This window comes from Carcharodon carcharias, chromosome 28, assembly GCF_017639515.1.
Source record: "Carcharodon carcharias isolate sCarCar2 chromosome 28, sCarCar2.pri, whole genome shotgun sequence".
Taxonomy (NCBI): domain Eukaryota; kingdom Metazoa; phylum Chordata; class Chondrichthyes; order Lamniformes; family Lamnidae; genus Carcharodon; species Carcharodon carcharias.
This window is the reverse complement of record NC_054494.1, coordinates 25695574-25716318: the sequence shown is the minus strand read 5'-3', so window position 1 is coordinate 25716318 and position 20745 is coordinate 25695574. Positions and strand designations below refer to the sequence as shown.

Below are 20745 nucleotides of genomic sequence, written 5' to 3'. Positions count from 1 at the left end.
CATGATATTTTTACTGAAGGTCTCTTGATGCTGCTGTTAAGCAAAAAATTAAGTACTTATGCTAAAATTAGTTTGGTCACATATAACTTCATGCCATCTGTTATATGCTTTCATGCTTCTGGTACATTGTATTTTAAGCCTTTTCAATATTAAATATTATCCTGGTCCTATTTCAAGCTACAGAATTTGTCTGACATATGCCCCTCCAAAGACTAAGTGAATAATGTACTGAACCAAACAGACCAGGCTTGGCCTTGTTTCTTGTACTTTCGTGTGTTGGGGTTAGAATTTTTCTGCAGGGTTAAACGTCAGAATCAGCCTCACTGTTCTCAAGCTCGAGTGAGAAATGATTGGCCATGGTCAGTCACCTGTGATTAAATAGCCACATGATGCAAATTAGGTAAGCTCACACATAAAGACTGGTCAGTTGAATGAGGTAGCAAAAGGTTGTGTTGCTTTCAAAACTACTCCAGCATGGATCTGCATGTTTAGAAGCAGAGGAGCAGAAATTGAGAAGAAACACACAAAGCAGTATAATGGACAGCAGCACCTGACTTAAAATGGTACAAAGGATCATTAATCTGTAAATCAATTAAAATATAAATCTGAACAAAAGTGCATTTTCCTGATCTATTTCCATTTTGTGAAATGGAAATCAATATTATGGCCACTTAAGAATTAACAATAGAGATGGGATTTAGTTATCAAATTAAAAGTTGATCAGGTATGAGGCTTTCACATCTTGCTCTTTGATTAAATTGTACCCAACAGCTGATCACCAATTAATTTTGGGACACTTGGAAGCACTTCTGTATTGGTGCTAGTGAGCTATTTGTCCTGCTAGTACATACAGGAGATGGGGGGGTGGGGTGGGGGGGTTCTTGTGAGCAAGTCATAATTTAATTATGAACCAGTGATTGGTTAAAAGTGAGTTTTATTTGACTTACATTGGGGTCATTGCTAACTGCTTGAGACCTCAAGTGCACAAACACTTCAATGCCAAGAATATAAAGGGGAATATATATGGTTGTAGTTGTACTGTGCTGTGAGTCCGAGACTTCAAGTTGCAGGTTGCATTTCACTGCTGGTGAGATGTTTCATTTCCTTCAACTGAGTGGCTTGCTAGACCACTTCAGAGGACATTAAAAGTCAACAATGTCATATGTAGGCCAAACCAGTCCAGTTTCTTTCCCTGAATGGCAATATGAGCAAAGTTGAGTTTTTAGGACAATGCTGCTTTCAGTGTGATTTTTGTTTTTTGCGACAATCCACAAATTCTCAGAATTACTGGATTTAGTTTTACAAGTTAACATGGTGTGAGTTGAACTCGCCATCTCCAAACTGCGATTCTTAGAAATTCTTTCATCTTTAACATCTCGTATGCAGCTCCCAACTATTTCCAGTTGGATTTCATTAACATGGAAGAAGCCTAAAAACAAATAAACCAAGAAACGTAAGAGCCATGTTTTTATTATGCCACACTTTTGGTTTCAAGTGATTATTTTAACAAAAAGTATCATTGTGTTCTCAATAAACCCATTCAAATGGTATACTTATGTGCAACAGCATAGTAGCACAAATGCCTTTGGTTCGAAGAACTGGTTTTATGGTTGTGACCATTATTTGTTTCTAATATAACTGAGACGATAAGTTATTCTGTATGTGTTATTGAGAAATCATTTTTTATCATGAGAATCAGTAGCTGAAAAAATGTTCTTAATTCTACGCATCTTAAGTTAAAGTTTATTTTATAGATGACTTTACTCGCAAAATTATAGCTCTAAAAAGTCCAAAAATGTGATATTCAGAGTTGGGTGTATTTTAATGCCATTTTTTTCCATTGATACATAAATTCAATACATGTATTTTCTTTACTATGTATACAGATTACACATTCTGTCAAAAACACTTGGCAATTTGCAACGTATTTGATTTTGAAGTGCCTAATTTTCATTTTGCATCTCCCAATGCTTTTTTATTTTAGGCAAATCTTTCTAAGAAGGCGTTCAGGTGGGAAAGGTTACCAACCCTGACCTAGTGCCTTAATCACTACAATCCACTCAAGATTACAAACTTGTCTGTTTCAAGGGGCAGAAGGAGTAACGTCTTGCTCAACATATAAACATCTTTGCATAAGTCAATAAGCCACCCCCAAAGTTCAGCACACTGTCAATCCCCCAGATGTGTGAGGGGCTTTCCTGAAGGAGGTCCACATCATTGCATTCCCAAGTTGGATTGACTTCTGACACCAGAGTTTGCTCAACATCAACTTCTATTAATATAGTGCTTTTAAAGTAGTAAAACTTCCCCAGTTACTATCGAAGTTTGACACTGAGCAGCATAGATATTAGAGCAGATGACCAAAGCTTAGTCGAAAAGGTGTGTTTTAAAGGGAACATCTTAAAGAAGGAAAGAGAGGTGGAGTGGTTCCAGGGCTTTCCTCAAGCGGAAACTGCTTTGCATTAATACAAAAATGGCAGTATAATTGTTTTCTGTTGTTTCAATAAAGAATTTTTAAGTAAAAGTCATTTACTTAAAATTTATGCTTGTAGCAGGCCATTTTTAGACAACCTACGCATTCAAAATGGAATTTTAATAGCTATTTGTTGAGTCTTTTAAAAAGTGAGCGAAGAGTTACAAGTTGCTGAATATAAAACATATCATTTTTAAGGTAAATGCAAAAAAGTAACAAATGTTATATTTGACCAACGGAATTAAAACAAAACTTGTCACTACTGAAATTAAAAAGAACGATGCAGGAATCAATTAGGTAATTATTTGCATAATTAGATTAATCCATTAATAATTAAAAGATGAAAATCACTTTGATAGAAATCAACAAGATAGAAAATGGTTTCTTTAAGAGAGCATAATACTTAATTGAAATTGCACCGAAGTACTCAGACTGTACAGAGAAGCATGAATATGTTTAATGTCCATGGGAAAGCAAATTGAAAATCGTTTTTTCCCTTAAGTTATAATGTATGATAACCAACAACGGAAGGAAAGTACATCACACCAATATTTAGTGAACAGCTTGAAATAGTTTTGTCCCTTTACTAATTCTGAGATAAACTGTTGGGATTCCCCAGGAAGCTTAGTTACCCTGGAGGCTATTCTGTGTCAAAAAAGACTGGTTTGTCATAAGACATACACACAGTAGTTCATCCGCATGATGAAAAACACATGTCACTTTAGTTTGGCAGTGAAATCAGTCCTATGCTGGAATCTGCTTTCAGAAATCAAATCTATAGCCTGAAGGACTTTTATATCAGCCTAGATTTAGCAATTTCACTCCCAACCTTGTTATTTGAGAGCCTCTGAGAGTGATGTTTATATCTTGGAACCATGACATGATGTAGAAAGCAACTAACTAAGCTGCGTAGTCGGATGAGAGCACAGATACTTGTCCTACAATAGATTAGCATTTACTTAGCAAAGGAACAAAAGACAATGGTATTACATTCAGGAGTTTTCAAAATGGACCATTATACTATATTGAATACTGCTTGAGGGGTTAAAGTCATAAAAATAAAATTGAACATGAAGGTACACAATTCATTAAGAATTTCCTTGGGTATTCTCTCATTTTCAAAGGCTTTTTGAAAATAATGTGACCAGTGAGGAGTAAATAGATGAGAATTAATGTGTATTTCTTTGTTGCAATATTAAGTTTCCTTTGTCACAATTTAGAGTCCCGTTTGAGTGCTCGTATTTCATTTCATTACAATATTCAAGGTTGCAGCAACCATAATCATTTATTTAACCAGTTAGATGTTTGCGATGTGAGAAATGTCTTCAAATATTGATATAAATTTAATTTTCTTATCATTTTTTTCCACTTCCTCTCATATGTTTTGGTGTAGCAAGATATTTCTTACATTTCACTGTTGCTTTAATTCTTTTCTCAGATTGTTTGAAGGATCTTCACTCAAGAAAGCTGAAAAACTTAAAACTCTTTTCTGCTATTTCAGAAAAGTCACAGAAAAAAGTAAGCTCATACTAAGAATAAGCATTAATAGTTTTTCACTAAATGTCTGCAAGAAAAGATCTAAAACTTTCATGAATGCACTATTTGAAATTCTGTAATCCTGTGAACGGGCATCATATAAAATAGACTGAAGTTCAAGTGTGTGGTGCCATACAGTAATGAAACATGGACTCGTATTCTTGATTCTGCATCTCTGAAATTCTGATCTGAGCCAATACGTGAAGGTAGCAAACAGAAGTCAGGATTGTCACCATAGGCGGGAAGGGAAAATAGTTAGCATTCGTTTGCCTGCTTCCCCCCCTCACCCCACCCATGCACTTCTCACTCCTTATTTATAGAGAGGTATTATTGGAGGCCTGAGAGCACTGTGCTGTGTTGCAAAAGCCATTAGGGCAAAAATAACATAAAATGAAAGTAAGAACTGTACAGATTTTTCCAGCATAAAATTTACCATATAAGTTTCAGGAAAAAAGTAAAGCTGTCATAGTTTTACGACTAATCTTCTGATTGTAAAAAAAAATTTAAAATATTTTCAGTGAAGTGAAGCAAAAATGTACCCTGGAGCACTCATAACTCTTTCTTAGCTTCTAGAAATTCTAAAATCTATTGCACAAGACATGTTACCTACTCTGATGTGAATGATTAAAGTGGTTTTGCTTTCTGCAGAACTAGCCCTTTGATATCCCTTGGAGGCAGATCAATGCATCAAATTAGAAATCTAAAGTCAGCTTGAAGATGGGAGTTAAAATAGAAATCTGACCTCCCACCTAACAAAGTGTTCAGTCTTTGCTTTATTTATTAAGACATATTGGGGAAATCGTAATTATTATATGATACAACTTGTATTTTGATATAACTATTAAAAGTCATCTGGATATCAAGTGATGGGAGGTGTATTTGGAAAGTCTCCTAAATTGCAGTTAGAAAACGAGGTTTTGAGGATACTTTTGTAGGAAGTGTGGGAATGCAAGAACAAAGTATAAAAGAGTCACTCCTACAGGTTAGGTTTTGCAGTGCAACAAATTACAAGCTAACTCCTCACTCACCACAAGCAGTTAGTAAAAGATGGCGGGACCTCCCACAAAAATCAAAAAACACAGCTCTTTGATTTAGCAATCTGAAGCAGCAAAAAGTGCTTTTTTAAAAAGGAAAGTATGAGATCGTGTTGGTTTGAACTTCATAGGTGGAGGAAGTGACATCATCGACAACACCCCACAGTTGCAGGAAATAATATTGTTGGGGCCACACAAAAAAAAATATGAATAATTTGTGCAACCAATATTTTTCAGGAAGTGACAATAGAATGTCACTTTTCTTTCTGGAAAAAGGTGTTATTTTTGTTTTGAGATCAATCATCCTCTTGAAAAATGGAATGGTGCCAAGCTCCAGTTTCTTCTGACACATGCACAGGAGAATTTTTCAATCATTTGCAAACTTTCTCTCAAATATACCAATTAAATTAATTCTCACCAATGAATTACAATACTGTCCATTTGCCCTAGCTGCACGAAGTAAATTTTTAGTAGGCCGTAAGTAACTATTTAGAAGCCCTGTGGAGTCCCTTGGTACACTGAAGGTAGCACGAAATCTGCCAGAAGATTGTCTCAGAGACTTGTACCATGGAAGCTAAACTTTGGATAAACCTGTTGCGAAAGGATTGCTGATTTGACAACTGTAGCTTGCCTTGTTGATGCTGCATGAGAAACCTGACATTGACAGTTGGGATTCATTTCCCATGCTGTAACAATTGCATGATTGATTTTTTTTAAGCATTTTGCTTTTGAGGAGGTATGTAAGACATCAGTTAGGGTAATCACATTGTCACCAGGCATTTTGCTTAAATTAGAATCTGCCACAGACATCTAACTGGGTTCATTAGTGTCAGCCACTCCCTTGAGCAATTCTGGCCACCTGCTTCTTATGGAAGCTTATTCCTACTGCCCTACTAATGCCTAGCATGGTTATGGGAACCAGGAGTGTAGCAATGACATTTTCCTGTGTTCTGGATCTGTGTTCTGCATGTACTCCTTCAGTATCTTTGTACAGACTGAGAAGTTTGGTTTGAATTGTAAGGTGCTTTATTCCACAGTAGATAAAACACATAGAACAATGAAATTGATGAGTCATTTCATATAATTGATAATATTTCTATTCAGGTACTGTTACAAAACCAAATAACATGAGTGCTTGCTCATCCACCCTCATGGGTCATTTAAATTGAAAGAAAACTTGAAAGCACAATTTCCCTGTTCCTTGCCCTAGCGCAATTTGCTTCCCTTGCAGCCTTCAGCTGTTCATCTTCCTCTTACTGTTTGTGTTATAATTTTAAAAGCCTTTCTCTCAGAACCTATCATGATGAAACAAAGATTCAAATACCCAGGTATAAAGTATCCTCCTGAATAACCAGATGTGGCTTGTGAATTGTTTACCTGAGAGAGCTTCCTGATTCCTCCTAGAACCTGAGTATCTTTTAACACCACTGTGTTAGCCAATGAGTTGGAGTCAGGGTGAGACCTATAGCAAAGCAGAGTATATTTGAAGAGTGTCTCTACAAACTATAGAAAACAAAACTCCCGTCTGAAACTACAGCAACCTCTCTGGATAAGAGCAAAGCGCAGTCAGTGGAAGATAGTTACATAATACCAATTATGTATGCAAAATCAGTCCCAGTCAATTTACAAGAATGCAGGTGTGATTGATTGATTTCCAATCAATTCCATTCTTTATGTAGCATATCTATACACACTCAGAATATAAGCCAATTTGAAAGTTAACCCCTTTTGTTTCAAAGAAACTCCTTAATCTATCTCATGTGTATGTCTTTTCTGGGAGAAAACAACCAAAGAATTCCAAAAATGTGACATCATAGTCATAGAGGTCTACGGCACAGAAAAAGGCCCTTCAGCCCATCGAGTCTGCACCAGTCAAAAAATTACCTAACTATTCTAATCCCATTTTCCAACACTAGACCCATAGCCTTTTATACCATGGCATTGCAAGTGCACATCCAAATACTTCTTAAATGTTATGAGGTTCTCTGCCTCGACCACCCTTTCAGGCAGTGAGTTCCAGATTACCACCACCCTCTGGGTGAAAAAATTCTTCCTCACATCCCTTTTAAACCTCCTGCTCCTTACCTTAAATCTATGCCCCCTGGTTATTAATCCCTCCACCAAGGTGAAAAGTTCCTTCCTGTCTACCCTATCAATGCCCCTCATAATTTTATACACCTCAATCATGTTCCCCCTCAATCTCATCTGCTCCAGGGAAAATAACCCCAGTCTATCCACTCTCTCCTCATAACTAAAGCTCTCCAGCCCAGGCAACATCCTGGTAAATCTCCTCTGCACTCTCTCTCTAGTGCAATTACATCCTTCCCATAATGCAGATTCCAGAACTGCACGCAATACTCTAGCTGTGGCTAACCAGAGTTTTATATAGCTCTAGCATAACCTCCCTGCTCTTATATTCTATGCCTCGACTAATAAAGGCAAGTATCCTGCATGCCTTCTTAACCACCTTATCTACCTATCCAGCTATCTTAAGGGACCAGTGGACGTGCACACCAAGGTCCCTCTGATCCTCAGTACTTCCCAGCGTCCTACCATTCATCGTGTATTCCCGTGCCTTGTTTGTCCTGCCCAAGTGCATCACCTCATTCTTATCCGGATTCAATTCCATTTGCCACTGATAAGCCCATCTGACCAGCACGTCTATATCCTCCTGTAATCTAAGATTATCCTCCTCACTATTTATCACCCCACCAATTTTTGTGTCATCCACAAACTTACTGATGAGCCCTCCTAGATTCAAGTCTAAATCGTTTATATATACCACAAACAGTAAGGGACCCAACACTGATCCCTGTGGAACCCCACTGGACACAGGCATCCAGTCACAAAAATACCCCTCAACCATCACCCTCTGCTTCCTGCCACTCGGCAAATTGGATCCAGAATTGGCTAAATTGCCTTGGATCCCAGGGGCTCTTCCCTTCATTACCAGCCTTCCATGCACGACCTTATCAAAAGCCTTGCTGAAATCCAAGTAGACTACATCAAATGCATTGCCCTCATCTACACACCTGGTCACTTGTTTGAAAAATTCAATCAAATTAGTCAGACATGACCTCCCCTTAACAAAACCATGCTGACTGTCCTTGTTAATCCCTATCTCTCCAAGTGTGGATTAATTCTGTCCCTCAGAATTGCTTCCAATAGTTTCTCCACCACTGAAGTTAGACTGACTGGCCTGTAGTTCCCTGGTTTATCCCTTCCTCCCTTCTTGAATAACAGTATCACAATAGCTGTCCTCCAGTCATCTGGCTTCTCTCCTGTGGCCAGAGAGGTATTGAAAATTATTGCCAGTGCCCCTGCTATCTCTTCCCTTGCCTCACTCAACAGTCTGGGATGTATTTCATCCGGGCCTGGAGATTTGCCTGCCAGACCACTTAGAACCTCCTCCCTTTCTAAGCTGATTTCTTCAATTATATCACAGTCTTTCTGCCTGATTTCCATACCCACACCGGCCCTCTCACTTGTGAACACCGACACAAAGTATTCATTTAGAACCCTACCTACGTCTTCTGGCTCCTCACACAAATTGCCACGATGGCCCTTAATGGGCCCTACTCTTTCCCTTGTTATCCTTCTACTCTTAATGTACTTGTAAAATAACTTTGGATTTTCCTTTATTTTATCTGCCAATGTTTTTTTCATGCTCCCTTTTTGCTCTCCTAATTTCATTTTTAGGTTCCCCCCTACACATTCTATATTCCTCTAGGACTTCTGCTGTTTTGAGCCCTCGGTATCTGCCATAAGCCTCCCTTTTTCTCTTTATCTAATCCTGTATATCCCTTGACATCCTGGATTTGTTGGTCCCACCCGTTATCTTTACTGGAATATGTTGGCCCTGTATTCTCCCTGTTTCCTTCTTGAATGAGTCCCACTGCTCTGACGCAGATTTACCTAAAAGTAGCTGTTCCCAGTCCACTCTGGCCAAATCATATCTGATCTTATTAAAAACAACCTTTCCCCCAATTTAGAACACTGATTTCTGGCCCATCCTTGATCTTTTCCAGAACAACCTTGAATCTTACGGAGTTATGATCGCTATCTGCAAAATGCTCCCCTACTGATACCTCTACCACTTGCCCGACTTCATTCCCTAAAATTAAGTCCAGGACCGCCCCCCTTTCAAGGAAGCTGTACAGCTTGTCAAGCTATACTGGACTCTACTTTGGCTCTACATAGGTAGTATGTTATTCTTTGTATGTAGCTATCCCCCACAGTGTCATTTCCTACACCTGAAGGTTGCTCTGGTGATTACCCAATTCCCTGCAGACACGAAGAGAAAAAAATTGTATGGCTATGGGGAAAGGACAGAGAAGTGGGGCTAACGGATTTGCTGCTGCAGAGAGCTAGCGGAGACATTACAGACCAAGTGGCCTCTTTCTGTACTTCGACCATTCTATGATTCTATAGCTAAATATGTATGTTCAGCATTTCTTGAAAAGAGTAATTCATCTAATTGTGATGAGATTTTTCTGCCAAGTCAATATTGTAATAAATGTAACATTTTGTTATAAATAGTTAAAACAAGACATTTTATCACAATAGTTAGAGGTGTGTTTATTATTTTGGATGCCTCTGTCTTTTACTAATTTCTTTCCTTTTTTATCTTAGAACCCACTGGCCTAGTAACATTTCAGAGACAGTGTCTACACAAGTTTCCTGAATGGGAAAGGTAAGAAAACTCCACTGACCTGTATTGGAGTTTAATTTATCTAGGTAGCATTAACTTCAGAGCAGTTACCAGTATGTAGTTATGATATTTTACTTGGTCTTTGCTGTGTTTGGGTGGATCTGTTGAAAATGATTGAGTTGCCAATAGCATGTAGAACTTGTACACTTAAAATCTGCCACTTAGACAGAACCTTTCGGCAGACTTCATGTCTGTGAGCAGAAATGTTCATACCGTCCAAGTTGGTTGTCACTTTCTAGCTCTCAGAATGTTTGTCATTGCCTAGTTTTTTTGTCATAGCATAGTTTTAATGTTAATAAAATAGTACAATAGTTTATTTCAAAAGCAAATACTTGGATGCTAGAAAACTGAAATAAAATCAAAAAATGCTCGAAATATTCAGCAGATTAAGCTGCCTCTGTTCTGATGATAGACCATTGGCCTGAAATGTTAACTCTGTAACTCACTCCACAATAGTTTATTTTCCTTGTCAGTAGATTTAAAAATTAATATAACAAGAAATTAAGATGAAAATAACTAGTTACTAGATAATCACAGATAAAATATGTAACTTTTAAAAGACTTCATTACTTACTAATGTTGTACCTTGGCACTGAAATCAAGATCTCAAAAAAGTAAGCAGATATTAAATCTGAATCTTGCAAGAAAGTTTTTATCCAAACTAATATTGCAGATTGATATGGCCATGTGGCTGTTAGTGCTTAATAAATGGATAGCCTAAGGATGTATTTTTGAAGTTTATTTCAGAGTAATGTAACTATAAGTAGGCACCCAAAGACCCAACATCCCAGTCCTCCCGGCACTAGCAGAGAGTGCAGTTTGATTCAGTAAAGTCCAAAGGAAATAGATTCCTTCAAGGTTCTGTTGCAAGTGTGAGTTATGAAGCACAAACACTCAACATCAACTGAAAGGCCTCAAAGAACATCAAACAAAGAATGGGATTGCTAGATAATAAGCAAAGAAAGCCAGTCAAAATCTATAAATTGCTGTAGTGCATCTGACGAGAAAAGCTCATGGTATGCGTTGAAATAACTTCTGTTATACTGCGTTAATGCTGTTGGTGAAATACTTTTATGCCTTTAGCTTGAGGGTAGCTTTTTAATGTTCTACTTCAGGATTTGTTGCACTACGACTTAATTGATATTTGTTTAGTACATTAGAGTCTAGAGGGAGAGTCAAACAGATCTAGTGTAACTTCACCCTTTTGAAAGGTCAAGTTTTACTAAACAAAATCTACCCTTTTCAATGCTGCTTGGAAGAAGTGCAAGTACCTCAGTGTCACTGCTACCAAGTAGTAAGGCATGGGTTCTCACCTTAGTTTGCCAGCTGGACAGACCTAAATCTCGATGGGGTGAATAGGAGAGGATCCAAGCACAGACACAGCTGTCATGCAAAGTTATAGAAATTGGTCAGTGACCAACTTGCATCATTCTCTTTGAGCTTTCATCATTTAGCTTAGAAATGTCATTGAGAGAGGCCTAGAACCAGGTTACAGCCTTAAAGAATTGGTACAGTGTGGCCTACAAAGAGTAGCAATTTGCTTATATATTACATAATTACATTCAACACTTAAGATGAAATTATAGCCATCTTGGTGCAGTTCTCTTCTTGGTTATGAAAATAAAAATCATTGCGTTATTAATCTATTTTACTGAGACAGAACCTAATTTTGGCTTCTTTATTTGTAGTTTTTTTCTCCTTTGGTGTGTGCCCCAATAGTGCAAATAATTTGCTTCTTCGTATACATGTGCTGCACCTTTCACCCAACATCTTCAAGAATTTGAACTTTCACTTATTTAATTTCCAGGCAAAATATTATTGCTTAGAAAACAGCATTATTCCTGAACTTTTAAACATCTTAACTAAGAATTGTGGGGGTGGCATGATGGCGCAGTGGTAAGCGCTGCTGCCTCATAGCTCCAGGGACCCAGGTTCAATCTTGACCTCTGGTGTCCGTCTGTGTGGAGTTGGCACATTCTCCCCGTGTCTGCGTGGGTTTCTATTGGCTGCTCCGGTTTCTTCCCGCCATCCAAAGACTTGCTGGTTAGGTGGATTGGCTATGGTAAAAATGGTCCCCCAGTGTGTTTGTGTGTGCCCTGTGATGGACTGGCATCCCGTCCAGGGTGTACCCTGTCTAGTGCCCATTGCCTGTCTGGATAGGCTCCGACGCCCTATGACACTGAATTGGATGAAGTGGTTCTGGTAAAGTGAGTGAGTGAACTAAGAAATGTGATCTCTTAAATGCAAAAAAGTCATAATTGAAAGCATGTGCAGACACACACACAGGCTGGGAGATAATGTGTGTGATTAGGGACCTGTTCTGAATATTCTTTGAAAACCTGGTGCTTGACTATATTAGTTTACTGGTTATTTAAGCAGATGCCTAATGATTTATATCAGAAGCTTTCTTTGCACAGACCTTGGAAGATTAAAAAAAAATACTCTTTTACCCAAGAAGTACTACCCCTTCCAACAGATGTATGTGAAAATATTAAATTAACTACAGGGATAAAGTAACATAATAATCAAGCTCAATGATGTCCATTAATTTGTAAAAATAACATACCGTCAAATTTGTTCCAAAATACAAGGTTAAAGTCCTAAAAATAAACTCAATTTCATCTCATCTACCATTATAAATGATCAGGGCAGTTAATATAGTGCATATCACTTGGCGTAATTTCGCATGACCTCATTTTCTGAGAGTAATATCAGGCCGACTCTTCCATGAAGAGGCAATCACTGTTGGATTGCCATTCTGCTTTAGACTGGAGCTCCACATTTCTCATCAGACTTCGAACCCGGGCCTGCTGAGAAACGTGGAGCGTAGGTGCTCCTGGAATCCTTCAGTGTAGTGGAGGACCATCAAGGGAACTGAAGCCACGCCTCCTTTTTACAGCACTAGCTGCCATATCCTGGTAAGATTAAATGTCCCAGCCTTTATCATTGTTTTTAAAGAGCAACACAAAATGGTGGTAATTTTGCCCTCCCATCTGGAATATACAAGCAGTCAGGCTTTACTGTTAGTTTGGGCCCTAATTGCAAATTTATTTTCATTGGTAGTGGCCAGTAAATTTGCTGCAAAGCATTGCCGGTGAAAATTCATACATTGAGCAATGAAGATGCTCATTGCCATGAATGTAATTTGCCTATAGCTTCATGAATTGCAAAAGCTGTATCCTAACACAGCTCAGACAGTTTGTCATGGTTCAAAGTTTGAGGTTCAGAGTTCTGCAGGACTTTATTTTTCTTACTGTGACAAGCTTCCATTTTCTTTCAAGAAGGTCGTTTATTCATGTTTGATCAAATTGACTTGATACTTGAATTTTTGTGGCTTCAGTTTAGTAGACAGATACATACAACACAAGGTGTAAATACTTGGACCAGTAGATTTGCACAGGTATATTTAGACATTTTGCAAATTTTGCAGTAAAAAGAAATTGAGATAAACAGCAATATGATTAGGTCCTTATTTGCTTGTATTACTTTAATGATGAGCTTAACTTTAGGACTAAGCTTTTGTCACCTGTTTACACTGTTTGTGATTAGATTTTTACAATTTTGATGATTAAGTTAATCATTTGGAAGCTTTTTATTGCCTTTAGAAAAATTTGTCTAATTCTTAAAGAAGTAATTTCTATTCAATTTCATGTATGTGGACTGGTAATCTTCATCAGCTTTGAAAGATATAATTTGAGATGGAAAAGAAACATATCACTGTATTAAGAAGTTAGCCAAAAAAATTGAGTTCCAAAGGGAGTTAATTTACTTTTTTGCTATAAATTGCAGTCACTACCAATAAAACATCAGGCAAGGATATATAGCAGTTTTAAACCAGAATACAGGTCATCAAATTAATTGAATATTCTAGAACAATGTTGAAATAAATATCCAACATAAATTTCAAAAATACATTAGTGTCGATGTAAACCAGTTGTATAAATTAGATTTATTTAATTGCAATGTTTTTGTTTCCAGGTCCACAAAGAAGCTGACCAGGCTACACATCACATGTGAAGGAACAATTGAAGACAGTGGGCATGGCATGCTACAGGTATGAGCAGAACAAACGATTAAAGAAAGCCATGAAAATTGGCTGATAACCGAAACTACGTTGATCATTGTCTTTCTTAATCCAACCTATAACAGAAATGCTGTACAGGTAAAACAAAATAGTAAAACAATATTTGTCTTCTAATTGACATTTCAACAGTTTTTAATAAATTTAGAGAATTATGATTGCAATTAGAAGCTTTGTAAAAAAGTTTCATATTGGAATCAATTTTTCCTACATAAAAGTAGTCACAGTATTTTCAAAGTAATTTTCAGTGTTTTGATGCATGTTAACATGCTGAGATACTATAGAATTACAAGCATTATTACAATTTCCTAGGCAGCCTGGAGCCAGGGGTCAACAAACATAGAGTTCATGGTCTTTTCTGCAAGCTTTTGCATCATGCCAAGTCATGTACTTCAGCCATTGTATTGCATAAAAGCCCCATCAACTTTTGTTTCCATGGTATTCCCACATTGGTGAATGGGTCTGCTCCTATTTCCAGAGGTAAATGAGAGCAATCCAAAGCCATAATTTAGGATTCCAACCAGCCAAGCTGCAAGTATTGAATGCTTGCAGAGTTGGACTTTTTATTGTGCTATAATATTACTTTTTAAAATTTTCCTAAGCAGCCTAGTCCATAGCAGTAAGCTGAGAAATACCCATCATCAACATTATTTCAGCAAGTGGCGATTAACTTTGCACTTAAGCTTGTACGTGCAAGGGTTGTGTACCAGGTAGTCATAGCATCAGGGATAAAACTCCACAGCTAATCAAAGCATTGTTGAGGCTTTATTAGTATTTTCTGAAGGGTTTCTGCATGGATGTAGAATGCATCTGCCTCAGCTCTCAAGTTCCTGGCATTAATACACAGCTTTGTCTCAAACATTAGCAACTCTTATCATGCTGCTCCACAAATAATCATGTGTAAGAATCCACCCGTAGCACTTTTGGATTGAAGGTACCGTGTAGAGAGCAACTCGAATTTGAAATTGATTGATTAATGTTTGCAAGCTCAGGCTCCCAAGTTGCTTCTTATAACCCTTTTCTGCTTATTACATGGCAGCAGATCAGTGCACCCAGAGACTAATTTTTAAATTGACAGGATAGCCTTTCCCAAGAGCATGCTGATAGATTATTAGTGCAGCTTGAATGCTGTCCCAATTGCCTGTGGCTTGTGGTCAGTTTATAGGTCTACCAGCAACTGCACTAAGTGTGCTGTTTGTGCTTCTCTGTGAAGTTCACTATCCACTAAGACAAAACTCAAAGGCTGCTGTCAACTTTGTTATGACCAGGTGAGTTCAAATAGCTTCCCTCTTTGCCCTCCCCTTGTTTAACCACAACACGTTTGTTTGTTTGTTTGAAAAGGATACACTTACCAATTTAGTGAGTATTTAACTATTTATGTGCTGTGATCACAATAGAACCAATAAGATGAGTTTTCTTGAGTTTAACAAAGAAATTGGTTAGCATTATTACACTTAAACTGATCAAAGTAAAATAATGAAACATGCTCAAACTTTCTCATGCACACGCTTGAAGTTCTCACATACACACACACACACACACACACACACACACACACACACACAAATACAGATTATAGGATGGGGAAGGATCGGTTGGCCAAGTTAGAGCCCGTAAAAAAAGTAAAAGAGTATACAGTCTGTAATTTGGTGACTTAGTTGGCTTCAGGATGAATTCAGTGTTTGAATGCTTCCGATTTAAAGATGTAGACAACTGAGTTGGTGGTTGAAATCTCAAGGCCTCATTTTTTTTATTGGGGAATGGGTTGGCGCAGAAGAGAGATGGAATAGCAAACAGCTGATTATGTTGTGCCTGATTCTAACTAAGCAAGGGAGATGTGTCTAATTGGATAATGCACAGACATGTGACACTAGTAAGCTCAACCAAATGTAATTGAGTGAATAAAGGTTGCTTAACCATAAAGCACTACTGGGGAGAATGTACAATCTCCGTACACCCTGGGGATTAACTTCTTTCAGAACAATTCAAAATAGTTCTCAGTCTAGCAGCCTTTCTGCAACATTAAAAGCGATGAGCTTTTAATAGGCATTACCTTAAAAGTCTTAAGAATTTCCAATGTTTGATTATAATTACAGACTCGTCATCCTTGAGAAACAGTTATTTCAAAAAGCAAAATGATAAAGGAAATAAATGAACATGAATAAAATTAAAGATTTGATATTTTTTTAGCCCACCTGGTTTAATATTGTGATTGAAAATGGAGAATGAAAAGTACTTCTGCAGTTGCCGAGGGACACAGTTAGATTAGCATCTGAATAATGCAATGCCTTTTAAAAGTGCATTCTGCTTGTTGCAAATTGGAATGAATTACAGGTACATGAAGATGCTGGTGGTCATTGAGAAAATCTACTTAAAATCCTGGCCCTGAGGCAGCTTCTATCATTTCTCCACTTCATTTTAACATGCTTGAAGGAGCTGCAATGGCAGCTGTCATCTGACAAGTCAGAGACCAGAGCAAAGCTCTGATGGGATCATAGCCTCATCTCAACTCTCTCCTTTTTTCTGTTGAATTTACAAAGAGCTTTTAAAGGACCCTGTGGCTTTCAACATGACAGCATCAGAATTGATTTACAGAAGTTCAAATTTAATCTGAAACTCAGAAGTGTGATTTAGCCAATTAACCCTTACAGTCTTAAGCTTAGCGCCTTTATTAATTTGGTATTAAATTTGAGACAGATTTCTTTTTGATATTCTATTTCTTCAGAGCGGCATACTAATGCTCGAGAGAGTAACAGAATATGAGGTACTGTGTGGTCCTTCCTACTTTCAAATTCCCAAGCTCAGTGGTACCACATGATATTTTCACACAAAAGAGGACAGAACTGTGCATTAGGATGGAAAGCAGAATTGACAGAATTCTGGCGCCAGTTTCCAGTCCATTGAACATTATGTGTAATCATGCAGCCTTTTAATGTATTTTGAGAAATATGTTTCCCTTTCCTCCTCCTCCTGAAGGCATTGATTTTTGCTGGAGCATATTTGTCATGTAGCCCTATTCACAGATCCTTCACAAAAATTTGCTTTTAAAATTGTGAATTGGAAAACCTGCACCTTACAAAACAACGCTGTAGTTCAGTTAAGTATAATAATAGATATCTATGGCGACCTTGAAATAAACAAAACAAATAAGAACTTTTTTTACAGGAAAATTTAAATTCTACTTTTTATTGATAGGCTTCAATCTTATTCTATATTAAATGCTGTTCACAATGTAACTGGGCAGTGAATAACAAAGGCTTTCAGCCTTCATTCTATTGCTGGTTTAATTATAGTAGAGAGATAGATACACTGGTAATTTAATTGAAATGTTGAAACAACTTTAGTACTTTGGAAATCTGGCCACAGTGATTAGCTATGTCATGAAGTATTTTGCTACTTTCCCATTTCTGACTCTGCTGGTATAATGACCTGGCTTCGTGACCGGTCTCTAAATCTCTGCTTCTCAGAAACCTCAGAGGGATGTGCTGGTGGTTCAGGGTGATGCAAGAAAAATGTGACAATGTGTGCTGCTAGTTTTTTGTAAAAAAAACAACCATTGAATGTGCTTCAGGGAAAGGAACCTGCAAGTTAACTGTTGAATTTATCATCCTTTTATATTGTGTTGAATACTCCTTTCATAAGCAAGATTCAGTAATCTGTGTGTATAGTCCTAATTGACATGCTCTGGCATAAATCATTAATGTGCAAGTAACCAACCTAATTAGTGTTTTAATGTGAATATTTAAGTGAAACTTAGGATTGTAGCAGTCAAAAAAGAAAATATGCTATGAAATGAGCGTATTTGCCTTACTTATTTGTTCAAAGTAAGTAATGAGGTAAAACCTATTTTTTATTGATCAGTATAAATATTAATGAATACTCTAATTAAAGGTCATTTAAATTGTCGGACAGCTTAGCTTACAGTGCTGTACCTGTCACATGATATATGTGAAACCTCCAATGCATAACGTTCATTTTTCTGCATTAACGTGATCTGTTTCTGTATTTTGTTTATACATATTTTTGTCGTATGTGTTATGTGCATTCAGACTTTAAAAACAAAATTGATGTAGTTGAACTGTGGGTTGGGTGAACATAATTACAGCGTTGGAAAATATTTCCAGACAGTAAGTGCATTAATTAATTGCACTATTTATCAAAGCAGTTAAGAAGCCTTGTTTAGAAATATTAAGATTAATAGAAATGGCTATTGCTGGGAAAGAATTTAATCAAGTATCCATTAGAGTTAAGTGCGTTACAAGGTAAAGGTGTCCGGTAAATGGGAGATTCAACATATTAGGGCAAAAAGTAAATTAAGCTAAATTTGCAATACAGAAAAGTATAATTGAAAACTGATTAGCTGTCAGTTCATGCTGATTCCTGTTTCTTACTGATGATTAGCCAGTGCATGGTGGTTTGTTACTCTTCACATTTGTATCTGTTAGTTACGTCAAGGTTTTCCACTGAACTGGTTTTTCAACTAGACTGCTGTCTGGTTGAGCAAGTAAGCAAAGGCAAAATAATTCCAAATGGGATCGCTTTCGACCGGCATGCACCATTCCATTTACAAGCAACTTTAGTAAGAAAATCAGGGAACAAGTTGCCACCCCTGCCCTCTTAGCTGGGAAACAAAACAAGGGACAATGGTCCAACAAGAGAACGTAAAATTAAATATTGAGGCAAGGAAGAATATTAATAATTTTGATTAAACAGTTTTGGGAAGAGCACTACTTTAAACTTATAAGTAACAATGAAATTCTATTGTCAATCAACATAGCACTGTTTTCAGTGCAATGATTCTCATCCTTCTTGTCCTTGCCCTAGCTCCAGTCTAGAACATGGTCTCATTTTCACAAGCTTATCAGTCAACCACCATCTCACAATTAAAGGTCTTGGTGTTTTTTCTGACACTTGTGGCCCACTGTTGGTATGAATCCAGCTACTGCATGCTCAGGTTCATAGGGAGTGAGAGTTTACAGGAGTGGATCTGGTACTGGCCATGAGGTATATATCTAGTGAAGCGCTGAAAATGATACACACTTAAATTTCATTATCAAAACAGAAAATGCTAGAAAAACTCAGCAGGTCTGGCAGCATCTATGGAGAGAGAAACAGAGTTAATGTTTCGAGTCCATATGACTTCTTCAGAGCTTAAATTTACATTTCAATACTTGGCTTTAAACCCTAAAATAAAAACAAACACTGTTTATTTGGCTTTCAGGTTGACTTTGCAAACAGACAGGTTGGAGGTGGTGTCACACGTGCTGGCCTTGTGCAGGAAGAAATCCGTTTTTTGATAAACCCCGAACTCATTGTTTCACGGCTGTTTACAGAGGCTCTGGACGACAATGAGTGTCTTATCATTACAGGTTTGTTTTCTTTCTTACCGTTTCTCAACACAATGTTTTGTCAGTTGGCAAATTGTAAAAGGTTGTTGATTCACTCTATAACATTGGATGAAGTAGAGAGGAATTTAAAGCTATTGAAATTTCATCATTTCTGTTTGATTTTAATCATAATTGAATATAATCAAAGTTGTAGGAACCTGCAGCTGAAAAAGAAATCTACTGTGAATCTTGTTTAGTTTATTGTTTTAAAAGTAAAATTGTGCACTTCTAAAGATTTCGACAAATTTTGACTGTTTCCCTGCTGAACACATTCTCAAAGACCATTGTACTACACTTAATGAAACCATTCTGAAAATTACATTCTTTGCAAGACAATACTTAGTCCATTGTGATTTCCCTCTTTAATTCTTACATTTCTGCACTATTGAAGAATCTTGTTCTGTATTTGCAAGTGGTTGTTTATTTGATGTTTGAGTTTTTCTATAAATTATTTGTATTTTGGGAATTGTGTGTTTATTAGATTCAGTATGTATATACCTGACTTTGTTATTAGATGTGCAGCTGCATTCAAATTTTTAAGCATCTGATAGGCTGCCAACTGACAACTTGCTCTCTAATAGACACCGTCTTTCCCCTCACAACTTGGAGAAGATGTAAAGTAATTAGGAGGAAATGGCTCCACATTGCAATACCTGTCACAAAGATTGGGAGTTATCATAAAAGCAAAATACTGTGGATGCTGGAAATTTGAAACAAAAACAAAAATTGCTGGAAAAACTCAGCAGGTCTGTCAGCATCTGTGGAGAGGAAGACAGAGTTAACGTTTCGAGTCTGTATGACTCTTCATCAGAACTAAAGAGAAATAGAAATGTGGTGAAATATAAGCTGTTTAAGGGGGGGGGGGGTGGTGAGACAGGTGGAGCTGGATAAAAGGCCAGTGATAGGTGGAGGCAAAAGAGAGATTGCCGAAGATGTCATAAACAAAAATTCAGTTTTTTTAAAAAAAATCTGGAATTGATTTTGCTTTGCCACAGAAAAAATGTCAGTTCTTGAAAATAGTCCTAATTATTTTCACAAGAGCATGAATGGCTGGGTGTCAGCCTTGCCTACCTGATTGTGTGTATCATCTTAAAAACTAGAACAGCTTCCTTGAAAAACAAAGTATTTTGGTACATTGACAACAAAACAGAATTACCTGGACAAACTCAGCAAGTCTGGCAGCATCGGCGGAGAAGAAAAGAGTTGACGTTTCAAGTCCTCATGACCCTTCAACAGAACTGATCTTTCTTTACAAGGAGAGGGAAATATAAGCTGGTTTAAGGTGGGGTGGGGGGGAGAAGTGGAGGGGTGGGTGTTAGGATAGGAGCAGATCAAAAGATGTCACAGACAAAAGAACAAAAGAATACAGAGGTGTTGAAGTTGGTGATATTATCTAAACGAATGTGCTAGTTAAGAATGGATGGTAGGGCTCTCCAGGTATAGCTCTAGTGGGGGTGGGGGAGCATAAAAGATTTAAAAATAATGGAAATAGGTGGGAAAAGAAAAATCTATATAAATTATTG

At 37.3% G+C, this 20745-nt stretch overlaps 1 protein-coding gene across 8 annotated transcripts in view; it reads left to right on the top strand.

Annotated features, from left to right (window-relative positions):
- The window catches only part of parga (poly (ADP-ribose) glycohydrolase a), a 184984-nt gene that overhangs the window by 115116 nt on the left and 49123 nt on the right, over positions 1-20745 (top strand). For all 8 annotated transcript variants that reach the window (XM_041176258.1, XM_041176254.1, XM_041176255.1 and 5 more), the window contains 4 exons: positions 3912-3991; positions 9676-9736; positions 13733-13808; positions 19057-19204. In XM_041176258.1, the coding sequence (XP_041032192.1) occupies positions 3912-3991; positions 9676-9736; positions 13733-13808; positions 19057-19204 (365 nt within the window). The remainder of the gene's footprint in view (positions 1-3911; positions 3992-9675; positions 9737-13732; positions 13809-19056; positions 19205-20745) is intronic.